Source organism: Anolis carolinensis, chromosome 2, assembly GCF_035594765.1.
Source record: "Anolis carolinensis isolate JA03-04 chromosome 2, rAnoCar3.1.pri, whole genome shotgun sequence".
NCBI lineage: Eukaryota > Metazoa > Chordata > Lepidosauria > Squamata > Dactyloidae > Anolis > Anolis carolinensis.
Window position 1 is genome coordinate 13,052,163 of NC_085842.1, and position 16,208 is coordinate 13,068,370.

Genomic DNA, 16,208 nt, shown 5'->3' on the forward strand with positions numbered 1-16,208 from the left:
GGAGAGCAATAATTGTTTTTATCCAATTGCTGCCACTTAGAAGGCTAAGCTCCGCCCACTTGGTCTCCTAGCAACCCACTCAGTGTTAATAAAAGAATAAAAAATAAAATAAATACAAATAATACAATAAAAATAATTAAAAACATTAAAAATTAATACAATAAAATACTATAACAAAATAACTAAAAATAATACAACAAAATAATAAAATATAATAAATAAAAAAGATAAGTTACAATAAAATTAATTTTAAAAAATACAAATAACGTCAAATAAAAATTCCACAACAACTTTTAACCAATACCACCACCACTTTGCCACAGCAACGCGTGGCCGGGCACAGCTAGTATATATATAAAAGAGTGATGGCATCACGGCGACCCACAAAACAACAAAACTACAGGCCCCCCGACCTCGAAATTTGACGACACAACCCATCATCCCCACCTCAAGGTTGATACAACAAAAAGAAAAGAAAAATAAAGTCCTAATTAAGGTTTTTAAGGGAAAGCCTAGTAAACATCAAATTAGGTTTCGATTTTACAAATTAAGCACCAAAACATCATGTTAGACAACAAATTTGACAGAAAAAGTAGTTCAATGCGCAGTAATGTTATATTGTTGTTACTGTATTTACGAATTTGGCACCAAAATATCACGATATATTGAAAACATTGACTACAAAAATGCGTTGGCTAATCCAGAACGTTGGATAAGCCAGTGTTGGATAAGTGAGACTCTACTGCAGGGGTCCTCAAACTTTTTAAGCCGAGGGCCGGTCCACAATCCTTCAGACTGTTGAGGGGCCGAATTATCATTTGAAAAAAAACCCGAACAAATTCCTATGCACACTGCATATGTCTTATTTGTTGTGCTAAAACAACAACAACAACAACAACAACACAACCAAAGAAGAATACGATATTTAAAAATAAAAACAATTTTAACCAACTCAAACCGATCAGGATTTCAATGGGAAGTGTGGACCTGCTTCTGGCCAACAAGATAGTCAAGTTATTTAGGATTATTATTGTTGTGTGCCTTCAAGTCATTTCAGATTTTGGGCGAGCCTAAGTCAAAAAAAATATTTATTTATTATTTATTTATTTACTACATTTTTATCCTGTCCTTCTCACCCCGAAGGGGACTCAGAGCAGCTTACAATTTGTATCTATATACAATATATTATATTAGTAGCATAGAACAATATTAGCATTATATATTACTATATTAAATTATACCACTATACTGTAATATTATATGTAATATTACATGTAATATATAATATATAATTAATATTATTATATGGTATTATTATTAGTATTACATTATATTACATTATAATATTACTATCAATATTATATGTATATTCAATATTATATTATTAAAACTGATATAAAAATATTATATTATAAAACTGAGGGCAGGGGCCAGGTAAATGACTTTGGAGGGCCGCATCCGGCCCCCGGGCCTTAGTTTGGGGACCCCTGATCTATATATATATAAAAGAGTGATGGCATCACGGCGACCCACAAAACAACAAAACTACAGGCCCCCCGACCTCGAAATTTGACGACACAACCCATCATCCACGCCTCAAGGTTGATACAACAAAAAGAAAAGAAAAATAAAGTCCTAATTAAGGTTTTTAAGGGAAAGCCTAGTAAACATCAAATTAGGTTTCGATTTTACAAATTAAGCACCAAAACATCATGTTAGACAACAAATTTGACAGAAAAAGTAGTTCAATGCGCAGTAATGTTATATTGTTGTTACTGTATTTACGAATTTGGCACCAGAATATCACGATATATTGAAAACATTGACTACAAAAATGCATTGGCTAATCCAGAACGTTGGATAAGCCAGTGTTGGATAAGTGAGACTACTGCAGGGGTCCTCAAACTTCTAAAGCAAAGGGCCGGCCTACAATCCTTCAGACTGTTGAGGGGCCGAATTATCATTTGAAAAAAAATACGAACAAATTCCTATGCACGCTGCACATGTCTTATTTGTAGTGCAAAACAACAACAACAATAACAATGAAAGAACAATACAATATTTAAAAATGAAAACAATCTTAACCAACATAAAACTATCAGGATTTCAATGGAAAGTGTGGGCCTGCTACTGGGCAATGAGATAGTCAAGTTAATTAGGATTGTTGTTGTTGTTGTTGTGTGCCTTCAAGGCATTTCAGAATTTGGGTGAGCCTAAGTCTAAAATTAATTATTTATTTACTACATTTATATCCCACCCTTCTCACCCCGAAGGGGACTCAGAGCGGCTGTATGTACATACAATATATTATATTATTAGCATAGCAAAATATTAGCATTATACATTACTATATTGAACTATACCACTATATTGTAATACTATATGTAATATATAACATATAATTAATATTATTATATGGTATTATTGTTAGTATTATATTGTATAACATTATAATATTTTTATCAATATTATATGTATATACAATATATTATATTATTAAAACTGATATAAAAATATATTATAAAACTGAGGGCAGGGGCCAGGTAAATGACCTTGGAGGGCCGCATTCGGCCCCCGGGCCTTAGTTTGGGGACCCCTGCTCTACTGTATTACATTTATTATTTTTCTCTATTACTGTTGCTACTATTACATTTATTACACTCTATTATTATTATTACTAATACATTTATTATTTCACTCTTATCTTATTATTATTATTGCATTTATTATTTTACTCTATTTATTATTACTTGTATTATTTTCCTGTATTTTTTATTATTATTATTATTATTACATGTGTTATTTTACTCTATTATTATTAAAAGGATACATAAGCACATTTACATTGAAGAGGATGGGAATAATGATTTGATCAGAAATTGACAGTCTTATTTTAAATTTGAGCTTTATGTAAATATTCAAAAACATTTAACCTACTGATGCCTCAATTAATGTAATTTTTATTGGTATCTGTTTTTATTTCTGACATTTACCACCCTCGGCTTATACTGGAGTCAATGTTTTCTCAGTTTTTTTGTGGTAAAATTAGGTGCCTCGGCTTATATTCGGGTCGGCTTATACTCGAGTATATACAGGTACATATATAAATATATACATACAAACACACACATATATATATGGAGATGCCACATAACACACATACAGATTTTCACTTTTATTATGTGTATATAGATATATTGATAGAAGATAGAGATAGAGATAGACAGATAGATTACTGGCAGGGTACAACAAAGTCAAAAACATATGAACATAAAACGTATGCAATAAAGTATAAAATATATACAATATATTATATATAAAAATATATACAAAACTTGTATCAAACACAGATACAGAATTTACAGGCAGTGGCAATATAATGTCAATCAAAACTCATGATTGAAAGTTGACTAGGTTGGCTTGCCGGAAGAGATGGGTCTTCAATTGCATTGGATTCAAAGTGAATTAATTCTCAAGTGTAGATGTATTTCTTTCTTTTTTTAATTCATTTTTATTAGAGAAGAAAGAGAAAATGATACACACACACAAACCTGCAAATATTTTCCTTTTACAATAAAAGTGGGAGAACATAAATAGTAAAGGAAAGTAGGAAAGTGGCAAGGGCGTACTAAAAAGAAAAAGAAAAAAGAAAAAAAATATATACAAAACTTGTACCAAACACAGATACCGAATTGACAGGCAGTGGCAATATAATGTCAATCAAAACTCGTGATTGAAAGTTGACTAGGTTGGCTTGCCTGGAGAGATGGGTCTTCAATTGTATTGGTGTCAAAGTGAATTAATTCTCAAGTGTAGATGTATTTCTTATCAACCCCATAGATCTACTGTCTACCTGTGTTCTTAGATTCATTAACCCTCCACCACCTCCTCTTTCTGTTGTTGTTTTTCTTCTCCTTCTCTTTCTCCATCTCATTCTTCCTTTTCTATTTATTTCTTTATATCCCGCTCTCCACTTTTAAACAAGACTCGAAGCAGCTTCCGTTAACTACCGCATGTTTAGTCTCTAACATGTTTTGAGGTCCTTTACAGGTCTTGGCGCAAAGGATAAAACTTGAGATGTCAAGATGCCTGTTAACATTCATTATTATCCATTATATCCTTGCCTTTTTCTGTACAGCTCAGAGGGTGACAAATCTAAACAGATGCCATCCCCTTTGGAACAATAAAGGGAAAGGTCTAATACGATATCGCAGTAATCTGATTCTTAGGGAAAGGCTGAGGAAGGACACCAGTTCCCGGCATTTCACAGACTCAGTTTCCTCTTCCTTTGTTGGGACAGTCCAGAGACGTGGGACCAGCCTCATTTTCCTCTCCTTCTCTTTTCTGCAGTTTGGGAAATGGCATCCAGATGCCCCCTCGTTCAAGATCGGGTGGAAAGGGACACCATGGAGCCTCCCGTCCCACTTCTTTGGGGTCTTGCAGGAGGATCCCAAGAGAACCCGGTAAGGAAGCGGAAAGCTCTGTGGCTTTTCGCATTGTTGCAACTGCAGGAAGGACGATAACAACAACAACAATAATAATAGCCAACTATTTTTATACTATATACTGGCCCTAAACGACTATATAACCTCTGTTATCTATGACGAAACCTGTTCCAGCCAACAACCGGCCATTCAGGATCAGGATTAACGATGGATCTTTTTCCACTGTTTTTGAATTTACTTTCGTTATACTGAATCTTTGGAGATACCCTATGTCTTTAATAATTATTATTATTATTATTATTATTATTATTATTATTTTACTTTATTTAAAAATAATACTTTATTTTTATATCCTGCCCCATCTCCCCAGAGGGGAGCAGCTTACATGGGGCCATGCCCGACAACAATACAATAACAGCAATAAAACAATAAAACAAATAAACAAAGATCGACAATAAAACAATGTCGCATCAATAAAAACATAACATCAATAAACAGTTATAAAAGTCTTTGACACTATCAGCACAGTAGTTGGAATACCTTATAAGACTACGCATTGCTGTGGCGAAGTGTGGTGGTATGGAAAATAAATTATTGAGGACTTGGTGGTAGTTAGTATATGTTATTTCCTAAAGCTTGTAAATATGCAATATTTCTGGTTGTTCCTTTTTTGTCTGTTGGAGGCAAGTATGAATGCTGCAATTAGTCAGAATGATTAGCATGTAATGGCCTTTCAGCTTCAAAGCCTGGCTGCTTCCTCTCTGGGGGAATCTTTTGTTGGGAGGTGTTAGCTGGCCCTGATTGTGTCTTGTCAGGAATTGCCCTGTTTCCAGAGTGTTGTTCTTTATTTACTGTTATGATTTTAGAGTTTTTTAATACTTGGAGCCAGATTGTGTTCATTTTATGGTTCACAGCAACACAGTAATAATAATGTTAATAATAAAAGTAATAATAATGACTCTGATAATACACACTATTTCTCTCAGCTTCCTGCCTGAGGGAATCCTTTGTTGGGAGGTACTAGCTGGCCCAGATTGTTTCCTGTCTGGAATTCCCCTGTTTTCAGAATGTTGTTCTTTATTTACTGTCCTGATTTTAGATATTATATTACTTTGTTTTATTATACCACAGTAATTTTATATATTAGATTTATAATCTTATATTATTTGCTTTGAACTGGATTAAATGAGGCCCCTTCGACACAACTGTATAAAATCCACACTGAACTGGATTATATGGCAGTTCAAAGCAGATATTTGTAGATTATCTGCCTTGGCATTCTGGGTTATATAGCTGTGTGAAAGGGCCTTGAGTCTACACTGCCATATGATCTAGTTTAAATCAGATAATCTGTGTATCATAGGCAGTGTGGAGGAGGCCTAAGTGAACCGTGCCTGTCCCCTGGGCGCCATTGTGGCTGAGGGGGTTGCTAAATGGGATGGAGCCTACCCTTCTGACTGGCAGCCAGGGGGGAGAACAGCTCTTCCTCATCCTCTGTAATTTGGACTTTATTTTTCTAGGGGTTTTTTTATTGAAAGACATAGATTGGATGACTATGTCTTTTGTGGCCAAATGTGGTGTGATTTGATTCAGTGATTTTGTTGTTTACTCCATGGGAAGAACGCATGTTACATTTATATATATATAGATCGATCTCTATACCTATGTGAATGCATCTCCCTTTATTAGCCAGTTAGAGCATTAAGATCAACTGGGGAGGCCCTGCTCTTAGTCCCACTGTCGTCGCAGGCGCGGTTGGTGGGGACGAGATACAGGGCCTTCTTGGTGGTGGCCCCTCAGCTGTGGAACTCCCTCCCTAGTAAAATTAGATCGGCCCCTTCCCTCCTGGTGATTAGAAAACAGCTAAAAACTTGGCTATGTAAACAAACATTCAATGAGTGACAACAATAGCGTAGCAGATGAATAACAACCTCAGGATCAGTGCAGTTTTAAATTGTTCATGTTCTTGTCTGATGTTTTATAGTTTTTAATTGTTTACTTTATAGCTATAGGTTACTGTTTTAAATGTGTGATGCACTGTTTTACTATTTGTGAGGCACTAAATTTTGCTATTTATTTCATGCGCACCGCTTTGAATCCCCCCGGGGTGAGAAAAGTGGTATATAAATGCAATAAATAAATGTCTCAAAGTTGACCCATGCCTGCCCTGTAGTCTCCTCTATTTGGCATTTGTGGGCCTTCTTTGGGGGAAATTTTCCCCTGAAAGGCCTTGTTATTTATTTATTTATTTATTTATTTACAGTATTTATATTCCGCCCTTCTTTCTCACCCCGAAGGGGACTCAGGGCGGATTACAATGAACACATATATGGCAAACATTCAATGCCAACAGACAAACCACATACATTAGACAGACTCAGAGGCATTTTTAACATTTTTCCAGCTTCACGATTCCGGCCACAGGGGGAGCTGTTGCTTCATCGTCCAGTAGTGGCTGTACTTCCTCATTCCTTTCCTCGTGTTTTGCTGGCAGTTTTATGGTGTTGTAAATTAGCCTCCCGCATAAAGCGTCCCTAAATTTCCCTAATTGACAGGTGCAACTGTCTTTCGGGGCTGCATAGGTCAACAGCAAGCCGGGGCTATTAATGGTCGGAGGCTTAACCCGACCCGGGCTTCGAACTCATGACCTCTTGGTCAGTAGTGATTTATAGCAGCTGGTTACTAGCCAGCTGCGCCACAGCCCGGCCAATTTGAATCTAGGATTGACTCAGGGGTTCAGAATCTCCCCGAAAGGCCTGTAGCTTTGGAAGATGAGGAACAGAGGGTGCAGGTTCAGTTTCCCACAGGGAGGGTTGGAGTAGATGACCCTGAAGCCACTGAAGCCAGCCAGGTGCAAACTGACATGGGAGCAGAGCAAGGGAGGATAGAAGGTTCCCAGCTTAATAATGAGTCTCAGCGAAATAACGAGCAAGCTGACCTTGATGGGACGGGCTCCTTAGATAGAGCTGAGCATTTGGAATTGAGGGTACGGCGTAGTGTGAGAATTGCAAACAGGCGGGGGGAAGTGAGGGGGCAGAGAAATGCTTTCATGTTTTGAAAAGAGTGTTAAAAGGGGTGCGTTCAGGGAAAAGCTTTTGTCAAAGCTACCGGAGAAGCAAGCTTCAGTTTTCCTGCTGTGCTTTGGATTATATTGCAGCCCATGTATCCATGTTTCTTGGAATTTGTCATGCTCTCTTTGGATGTTGTTTATTCCTTGTAAGCTCTGGACTTAGATTTGTAACTGACTTTTGGTGCTTTACTTTTGCCTTTTTACTATTTATCTTTAATAAACTGAAAAGAGGGTTGTTGTATGTTTTCCGGGCTGTCTGGCCATGTTCCAGAAGTATTCTCTCCTGACGTTTCGCCCACATCTATGGCAGGCCTCCTCAGAGGTTGTGAGGTATGGAGAAACTCAGCAAGGAAGGTTTATATATATCTGTGGGAAGTCCAGGGTGAGGGAAGAACTCTTGTCATTTGGAGGCCAGTGTGAATGTTGCAGTTAATCACCTTAATTTGCATTGAATGGCTTCATCTACTGGTTACTTTCTGCCTGGGGACATCCTTTGTTAGCTGCCCCTAGTTCCCATGTCTCAGAGTGTTGCTTCTTATTTACTGTTCTGATTTTTGAGTTTTTTAATACTGGTAGCCAGATTGTGTTCATTTTCATGGTTTCCTCCTTTCTGTTGAGGTTGTCCACATGCTTGTGGATTTCAATGGCTTCTCTGTGTAGTCTGACATGATAGTTGTTGGATTGGTCAAGCATTTCTGTGTTCTCAAATAATATACGGTGTCCAGGTTGGTTCATCAAGTGCTCTGCTATGGCTGATTTCTCTGGTTGAGTGAGTCTGCAGTCCCTTTCATGTTCTTTGACTCGTGTTTGGGCAATGCTGCGTTTGGTGGTCCCTCTGTAGACTTGTCCACATCTTCATGGTATCCGGTAGACTCCTGCAGTGGAGAGAGGATCTCTCTTGTCATTCGCTGACCGTAGCATTTGTTGGATTTTCTTTGTGGGTCTGTAGATAGTTTGTAGGTTGTGCTTCTTCATCAGTTTGCCTATGCGGTCAGTGGTTCCCTTGATGTCTGGTAAGAACACCTTTCCTCTGGGTGGATCTTTGTCTTGACTCTCATGGCTTGTTCTTGGCCTTGCAGCTCTTCTGATGTCTGTGGTGGAGTCTCCATTGGCCTGTAGAGCCCAGTTTAGGTGGTTGAGTTCACCTTGGAGGAGGTGAGGTTCGCAGTTTCTGAAAAGACTCAAACCTGCTATGGAGTTTGTGTGTTAGAGCAAGGTGAATCAAGGCTGAGTTGCGACAGGCCTTTCTGTTTGTTCTTCCTACCGTCCATCTTGCAGGTCCGCGTCTCCTTTGCGGAGGTGGCGGTGCTCTTCTCCGAGGCGGAGTGGGGCCTCCTGGGTCCGGAGCAGAGGAGCCTCTACAAGGAGGTCATGATGGAGAACTATGGCCACACCACCTCCCCAGGTGAGGAGATGAGGATATGATACGCAACAGCCCTTGTATGTGGAGGGAACGAACCCCTAACATCATAGGCTATGGGGAATAAGTCACAAGGAACCTTGCGGGGTGAACAGGCAGATATCCTGGGGAAGACGTGGAATAACTTGAGTATTTTTCTCAACCTGTTCCTTTCGTAGGATCTCCGAAGCCGGCCCTCATTTCCTGCCTGGAGGACGGAGGAGACCCCTTCGACCTGGGATGGATGGACAGGGACGGACCTGCAGGTAATGGAGGTCCATGTATTTATGGTGGGCTCCATGAGGTGGGGCAGAACGAACAGACTTGGTCTCGTTCACAAGACACACACGGTCAATTTGTCTTCAGGTTGTCAGAGTCTCAAGCTCATGCTTACTTTGGGACTGTGCTGATTGGGTTGTTTACAAAGACATCCTGTAAACCACCGGCTGTTTGGGGATTTAGTGTCACCTTCATGTCCTCTTCTTAATTATGACCACTGTATGGTCCTCACTAAGAAGAGTTTTGGGAAAGTCCATGTACCTGCTATATGAAAGAGGGATCTTATTTCCCTTTAATTTTAATAATTATGTCTTCTTATGATGGATCTTTCTTTCCAGTTGGTTGTCCTCTTTCTTTTTCTTCTTGAAGGTTCTTCTTGGTTGTTCCTGTTAGGTTGTTTATTTTGATTGCCAAGCTACTCTTAGGCCCCTTCCACACAGCTATATAACCCAGAATATCAAGTCAAATAATCCACAACATCTGCTTTGAACTGGGTTATCTGAGTCCACACTGTCATATCACCCAGTTCAATGTGGATTTTATACAGCCGTGTGGAAGGGGCCTTAGAAACCTATTACTTAAGTCTATTTGTTAGTAGGTTAGCAGTGTATATACTCATATTATATATACTTAAATCTACTATATATCTTTCATCTCCTCTTCTGTTCTGCTACACATTTCTACTATCCCGTATCTTTTATATGAGGGATTTAACCACATTAACTATATTAATTTAAAATATTATTATTTTTAGATTTATTTATACCCTGTTTTATCTCTCCCAAAAGAGACTGATATAGATGAGACTCCCAAAGGAGACTCATAACTGTTTTGATAGATTTTAACTGTGAATTTTTTTAATGCTGCTTGTGTTTAATTCTATTCTAGGACTCCCTTCTTTACCATTCAGAAATGTAGCTATTATTTTTGTAAATAAACCTTTTGTAATTATAAAGATTAAACTCTGGATCTTTGCCTCCTAAGAAGTCACATGGTTCTTCACACTCTGCTTGCTATGAGCTGAATGCTCAACCAAAAGTACCTATTTGCTTATTTTTGGATGCTCTGCTGTATATTTTTATAAGGATTAAATTCTGGATCTTTGCCTCCTAAACAGCCACATGGCACTCCATGCTCTGCTTGCTGTGAGCTGAATGCTCAAACAAGTATCTATTAGCTTATTTTTGGATGCTCTGCTGTATCTATATATATAAAATGATAAAGTTGTTTGCGCAGTGACTATAACAACAAAACTAAACATCCCAGAAATACGAAATTTGGCAACACAATGCAAAAGGCTTGCCTCCAGGTTACAACAACACAACCACACCACAAAACCACAATCCAGACCCACAAAACTCACAACAACGCATCATGCGATAACAACACAACTAAACGCCCCAGAAATACAAAACTTGGCAACACAATGCAAAAGCCTTGCCTCCCAGTTGTAACAACACAACCACACCACAAAACCACACAGGACCCACAAAACTCACAACAACGCATCATGACTATAACAACACAACTAAACGCCCCAAAAATACGAAACTTGACAACACAATGCAAAAGCCTTCCCTCCAGGTTGTAACAACACAACCACACCACAAAACCACAATCCGGACCCATAAAACTCACAACAACGCATCGTGACTATAACAACACAACTAAATGCCCCAGAAATATGAAACTTGGCACACAACTAAACACCCCAGAAATATAAAACTTGACAACACAATGCAAAAGCCTTGCCTCCCGGTTGTAACAACACAACGACACCACAAAACCACAATCCGGACCCACAAAACCCACAACAATGCATCGTGACTACAACAACACAACTAAACGCCCCAGAAATACGAAACTTGGCACACAACTAAACGCCCCAGAAATACAATACTTGGCAAAACAATGCAAAAGCCTTGCCTCCCATTTGTAACAACACAACCACACCACAAAACCACAATCCGGACCCACAAAACTCACAACAATGCATCATGACTATAACAACACAACTAAATGCCCCAGAAATACAAAACTTGGCAAAACAATGCAAAAGCCTTTCCTCCCAGTTGTAACAACACAACCACACCACAAAACCACACTGGACCCATAAAACTCACAACAACGCATCGTGACTATAACAACACAACTAAATGCCCCAGAAATATGAAACTTGGCACACAACTAAACACCCCAGAAATATAAAACTTGACAAAACAATGCAAAAGCCTTGCCTCCCGGTTGTAACAACACAACCACACCACAAAACCACAATCCGGACCCACAAAACTCACAACAATGCATCATGACTATAACAACACACCTAAATGCCCCAGAAATACAAAACTTGGCAAAACAATGCAAAAGCCTTTCCTCCCAGTTGTAACAACACAACCACACCACAAAACCACACTGGACCCACAAAACTCACAACAACGCATCATGACTATAACAACACAACTAAACGCCCCAGAAATACGAAACTTGGCAACACAACACAAAAGCATTCCCTCCCAATTGTAACAACACAACCACACCACAAAACCACAATCCGGACCCACAAAACTCACAACAGTGCATCGTGACTATAATAACACAACTAAACGCCCCAGAAATACAAAACTTGGCACACAACTAAACGCCCCAGAAATACAAAACTTGTCAACACAACACAAAAGCCTTGCCTCTCAGTTGTAACAACACAACCACACCACAAAACCACAATCCGGACCCACAAAACTCACAACAACGCATTGTGACTATAACAAATACAAAATTTGACAACACAACTCATCCACCTCCCCAATCCCTACATTCACACTTGGCCTCCAAAAAAACAATTACAATAATAACAATGACAACAACAACAACAATAAGAATCAACACCATCACAGGCAAGAAACAGCCAGGCACTGAGGCTGAGAGGCCAATCAGTGCTACACTGGGCATCCAAAAAACAATGCAGTAGCATCTAACTTATCCAACCTTCATGACCACTACAACAACAATAATAATAAACACCTACACAGGCAAAACAAAAAAAAAGACGATTGTACCACAATAAAAATATAAACCGCACTCAACAGAATCAGACATTACAACTAACAACAAACAAAAGACAACAGGGATCTCAAGCAATTATCAATCAACACAAAAATTGAAGAAGGTAACAGACTTCAAATACTACTACTAATGTGAGTATAAAGAAGGTGGAGCTCACAGCATAAATACAACCTAATGTAGACTGACCAGCACCACCAGACTAAGCCACAGCAACGCGTGGCCGGGCACAGCTAGTATTTTTATAAAGATTAAACTCTGGATCTTTGCCTCCTAAGCAGCCACATGGTTCTTCACACTCTGCTTGTTATGAGCTGAATGCTCAACCATAAGTATCTCCTTTTTTTGGATGCTCTGCTGTATATTTTTTATAAAGATTAAATTCTGGATCTTTGCCTCCTGAGCAGCCACATGGCACTTCACGCTCTGCTTGCTGTGAGCTGAATGCTCAACCATAAGTATCTATTTGCTTATTTTTGGATGCTCTGCTGTATATTTTTTATAAAGATTAAATTCTGGATCTTTGCCTCCTGAGCAGCCACATGGCACTTCACGCTCTGCTTGCTGTGAGCTGAATGGTCAACTATAAGTATCTATTTGCTTATTTTTGGATGCTCTGCTGTATATTTTTTATAAAGATTAAACTCTGGATCTTTGCCTCCTGAGCAGCCACATAGCACTTCATGCTCTGCTTATTGTGAGCTGAATGCTCAACCATAAGTATCTGTTTGCTTATTTTTGGATGCTTTGCTGTATATTTTTTATAAAAATAAAACTCTGGATCTTTGCCTCCTGAGCAGCCACATGGCACTTCACGCTCTGCTTGCTGTGAGCTGAATGGTCAACTATAAGTATTTATTTTCTTACTTTTGGATGCTCTGCTGTATATTTTTTATAAAGATTAAATTCTGGATCTTTGCCTCCTAAGCAGCCACATGGCACTTTACTCTCTGCTTGCTGTGAGCTGAATGCTCAAACATAAGTATCTATTAGCTTATTTTTGGATGCTCTGCTGTATATTTTTATAAAGATTAAATTCTGGATCTTTGCCTCCTGAGCAGCCACATGGCACTTCACGCTCTGCTTGCTGTGAGCTGAATGCTCAAACATAAGTACTTATCTGCTTATTTTTGGATGCTCTGCTGTATATTTTTTGATAGTTTTTCCTAACACACAAAAATCCTAACACATCTTCAGTTTTCCATGTTGATTAGCTGATGAGATTTTTATTTCCCTTTTTGGTCCAGGAAGCAACGAGGAAGAAGACGTGTTTCCTCCAGAGACAATTAGGCCTGAAGCAGGAAAAGAGGGGTTGGGAAGTGAACCAAATGTCCAAAGGGACCGATCCAAGAAAGGAAAAAAGAAGCCATTGACTTCTCAGAGGGCAGAGAATAGCGAAATCCAGGACACTACGGAACGTCGCCACCAAGCGTGTCCTGTCTGTGGGAAATTGTTCAGATTTAAATCCCAGTTTGTTATCCATTGGAGAGTCCACTCGGGGGAGAAGCCCTACAAATGCACAGAATGCGGGAAGAGCTACAGCCAGTTGTCGTACCTACATTCCCACCAAAAACTCCACTCCGGAGAGAAGCCCTATCAATGTACGGAATGTGGGAAGAGCTTCATCAAGAGCTCTGCGCTGACGGTCCACGCGAGAGTCCACACGGGAGAGAAGCCGTATCAGTGCTCGGAGTGCGGGAAGAGCTTCACGTCGAACTCTGCGCTTTTGGTGCATCAGAGGAAACATACCGGGGAGAAGCCGTACCAGTGCGCCGTGTGCGGGAAGAGCTTCAACGATGGTGGCGCATACAGCAACCACCTGAAAATCCACACGGGAGAGAAACCCTTCAAGTGCTTGGTGTGTGGGAAGAGCTTCCTCAGGGATTACGCTCTTTTGGTGCATCAGAGGAAGCACACTGGGGAGAAACCGTATCAGTGCACAGAATGCGGAAAGAGCTTCCGGGTCCGTAACACGTTGATAGTACATCAGAGGACCCACACTGGGGAGAAGCCGTATCAATGCGCGGATTGTGGCATGAGCTTCCGTCATCGGGGAGCGTGCACCAGCCACCGAAGAACTTTCACAGGAGAGAAGCCGTACAAATGCACTGAATGCGGGAAAAGCTTCAGTCGGTCCCAGAACCTACGTTCACATCAAAGGACCCACACCAAGGAGAAGCCGCACAGATGCGCTGAATGCGGGAAGGACTTTAGTGACAGTAGTTCATGTATCAAGCATCAGAGGACCCACTCAGGGGAGAAGCCGTACAAGTGCACGGTGTGCGGGAAGACCTTTGTGGATAGCGGGTCCTGCATTAAGCATGAAAGGACCCACACTGGGGAGAAACCCTACCAGTGCGCGGAGTGCGGGAGGAGGTTCAACCAGCGGGAAAGTCTCTATGCACACCAGAGGACCCACTCAGGGGAGAAGCCGTTCAAATGCTTGGAGTGCGGGAAGAGTTTCAGCCAGAGTGGAAACCTGACTTTACACCAGAGAACCCACACCGGGGAGAAGCCCTACCAGTGCATGGAGTGCAAGAAGAGCTTCAGCAACGGCAGCGCATTGAAGGTGCACCAGAGGACTCACACCGGGGAGAAGCCTTACACATGCTTGGAATGCGGGAAGAGCTTCCGTGACAGAGGGTCCTATACGCGGCATCAGAAAACCCACAAGTCGCCAAAGGACAAGGGGATTCTGGGGACACATGGTTGCCCTGCTCCAATGGCTCCCTTGTTGGCTAATTCTCAGTGACCATTCATAGCAGTGGACCTGACCTGTACAGTTGTATAAGGCTTCACTCCAGGACATCTTGGAGGGACAGATCATGTCTACCTGTATGGCAGTGGCATCTCTTGGCTGGCTCGGAGGTTGGAGCATAGAATGACAGGCCACCCCAAGTTACAAACATCTGATTACAAACAACTTTGAATTAGGAACAGAGTGAGACAACATAAAGAGAGGGAAATCTATTAGGGAGTGAATGTAGCGGAACCAGTAGCGTCCAGTTAACACCATGTGCAAAGAAAACTCACACCAGGCAGAGGAATTGAAAGAACAAAGGAACTTTACTCTTGCTTGTTGAGTTCAAATACAAAACAGTTCTGCAATCGTACAATGTCCATGTAGTTGCATAAGATCAATAACTAATCAATCAGCTTTCAATATATCCAGCATAGCATATTCAAACTGCTACTAGACCGTAGCTAGAGAGCCTGACTTTCCTGTGCTCTCTCTTGAAGCTCAAATTCCCAACTGACAAACTCAGCCATCTGCCAGCAAACCGATACATTGTTTGAGGCGTGGCCCGCCCCTGCAAAAGGCTGAGCTCCCTTTTTGCAGAGATCTCTTGCAAACCAACTTTGCAAGGATTTCTTTACACACACACACATAGCAATTTGGCGCAATAAAATCTCCCCCTTAGAAGGAAGATAAATCCACTCCTGAAAGAGTTATTATCATGGGGAAAAGGTCCCTTCTGTTTGTCGCAGCTATCAAACTGAGGTTCCAAACATTCAACCCCTTCTGTGGAAGTTGCACCCTTCGTCCAAGGAGAAAACCCCAAAACAAACTTTCTTTTAGTAAAGAAAGATTTATATGAAAATATATACAAACATAACAGTCCTTGGATTTTATCAGCAGCTTTCAACTGGCGAAAGAAAATGTTATCTTCAAGCTTTCTTCAGCTCCACTCCAACAGCTTTCCAACAGCAACACCATCACCTTCACAATCACATTCACTTTCACCATCACATTCACATACTCAAGATTTACTCAGTCTCTATTAATAGCAGTCTTTAGCAGGTGTCTTGATTGCTGCTGGTCATACATGGATAGGACATGATTCTTACAAACACTTATCCATTTTCACATAAGAAATGACCTAAATAATATAAAACTCTGACACTGTTGTGTAGTCTTCTTCTGAGGAGGAGGAGGTAGAACAGGAGGCTG

The 16,208-nt window shown here is 40.2% G+C and overlaps 1 protein-coding gene across 1 annotated transcript in view; it reads left to right on the forward strand.

The window, feature by feature from the left end:
- LOC100555376 (zinc finger protein 420) overlaps positions 1–16,208 on the forward strand; it is a 38,979-nt gene that overhangs the window by 756 nt on the left and 22,015 nt on the right. Inside the window, exons 2-5 of the mRNA XM_062973225.1 lie at positions 4,351–4,463; positions 8,794–8,920; positions 9,094–9,180; positions 13,504–14,825. Of these exons, the coding sequence (XP_062829295.1) occupies positions 4,359–4,463; positions 8,794–8,920; positions 9,094–9,180; positions 13,504–14,825 (1,641 nt within the window). The 5' untranslated portion in view covers positions 4,351–4,358. The remainder of the gene's footprint in view (positions 1–4,350; positions 4,464–8,793; positions 8,921–9,093; positions 9,181–13,503; positions 14,826–16,208) is intronic.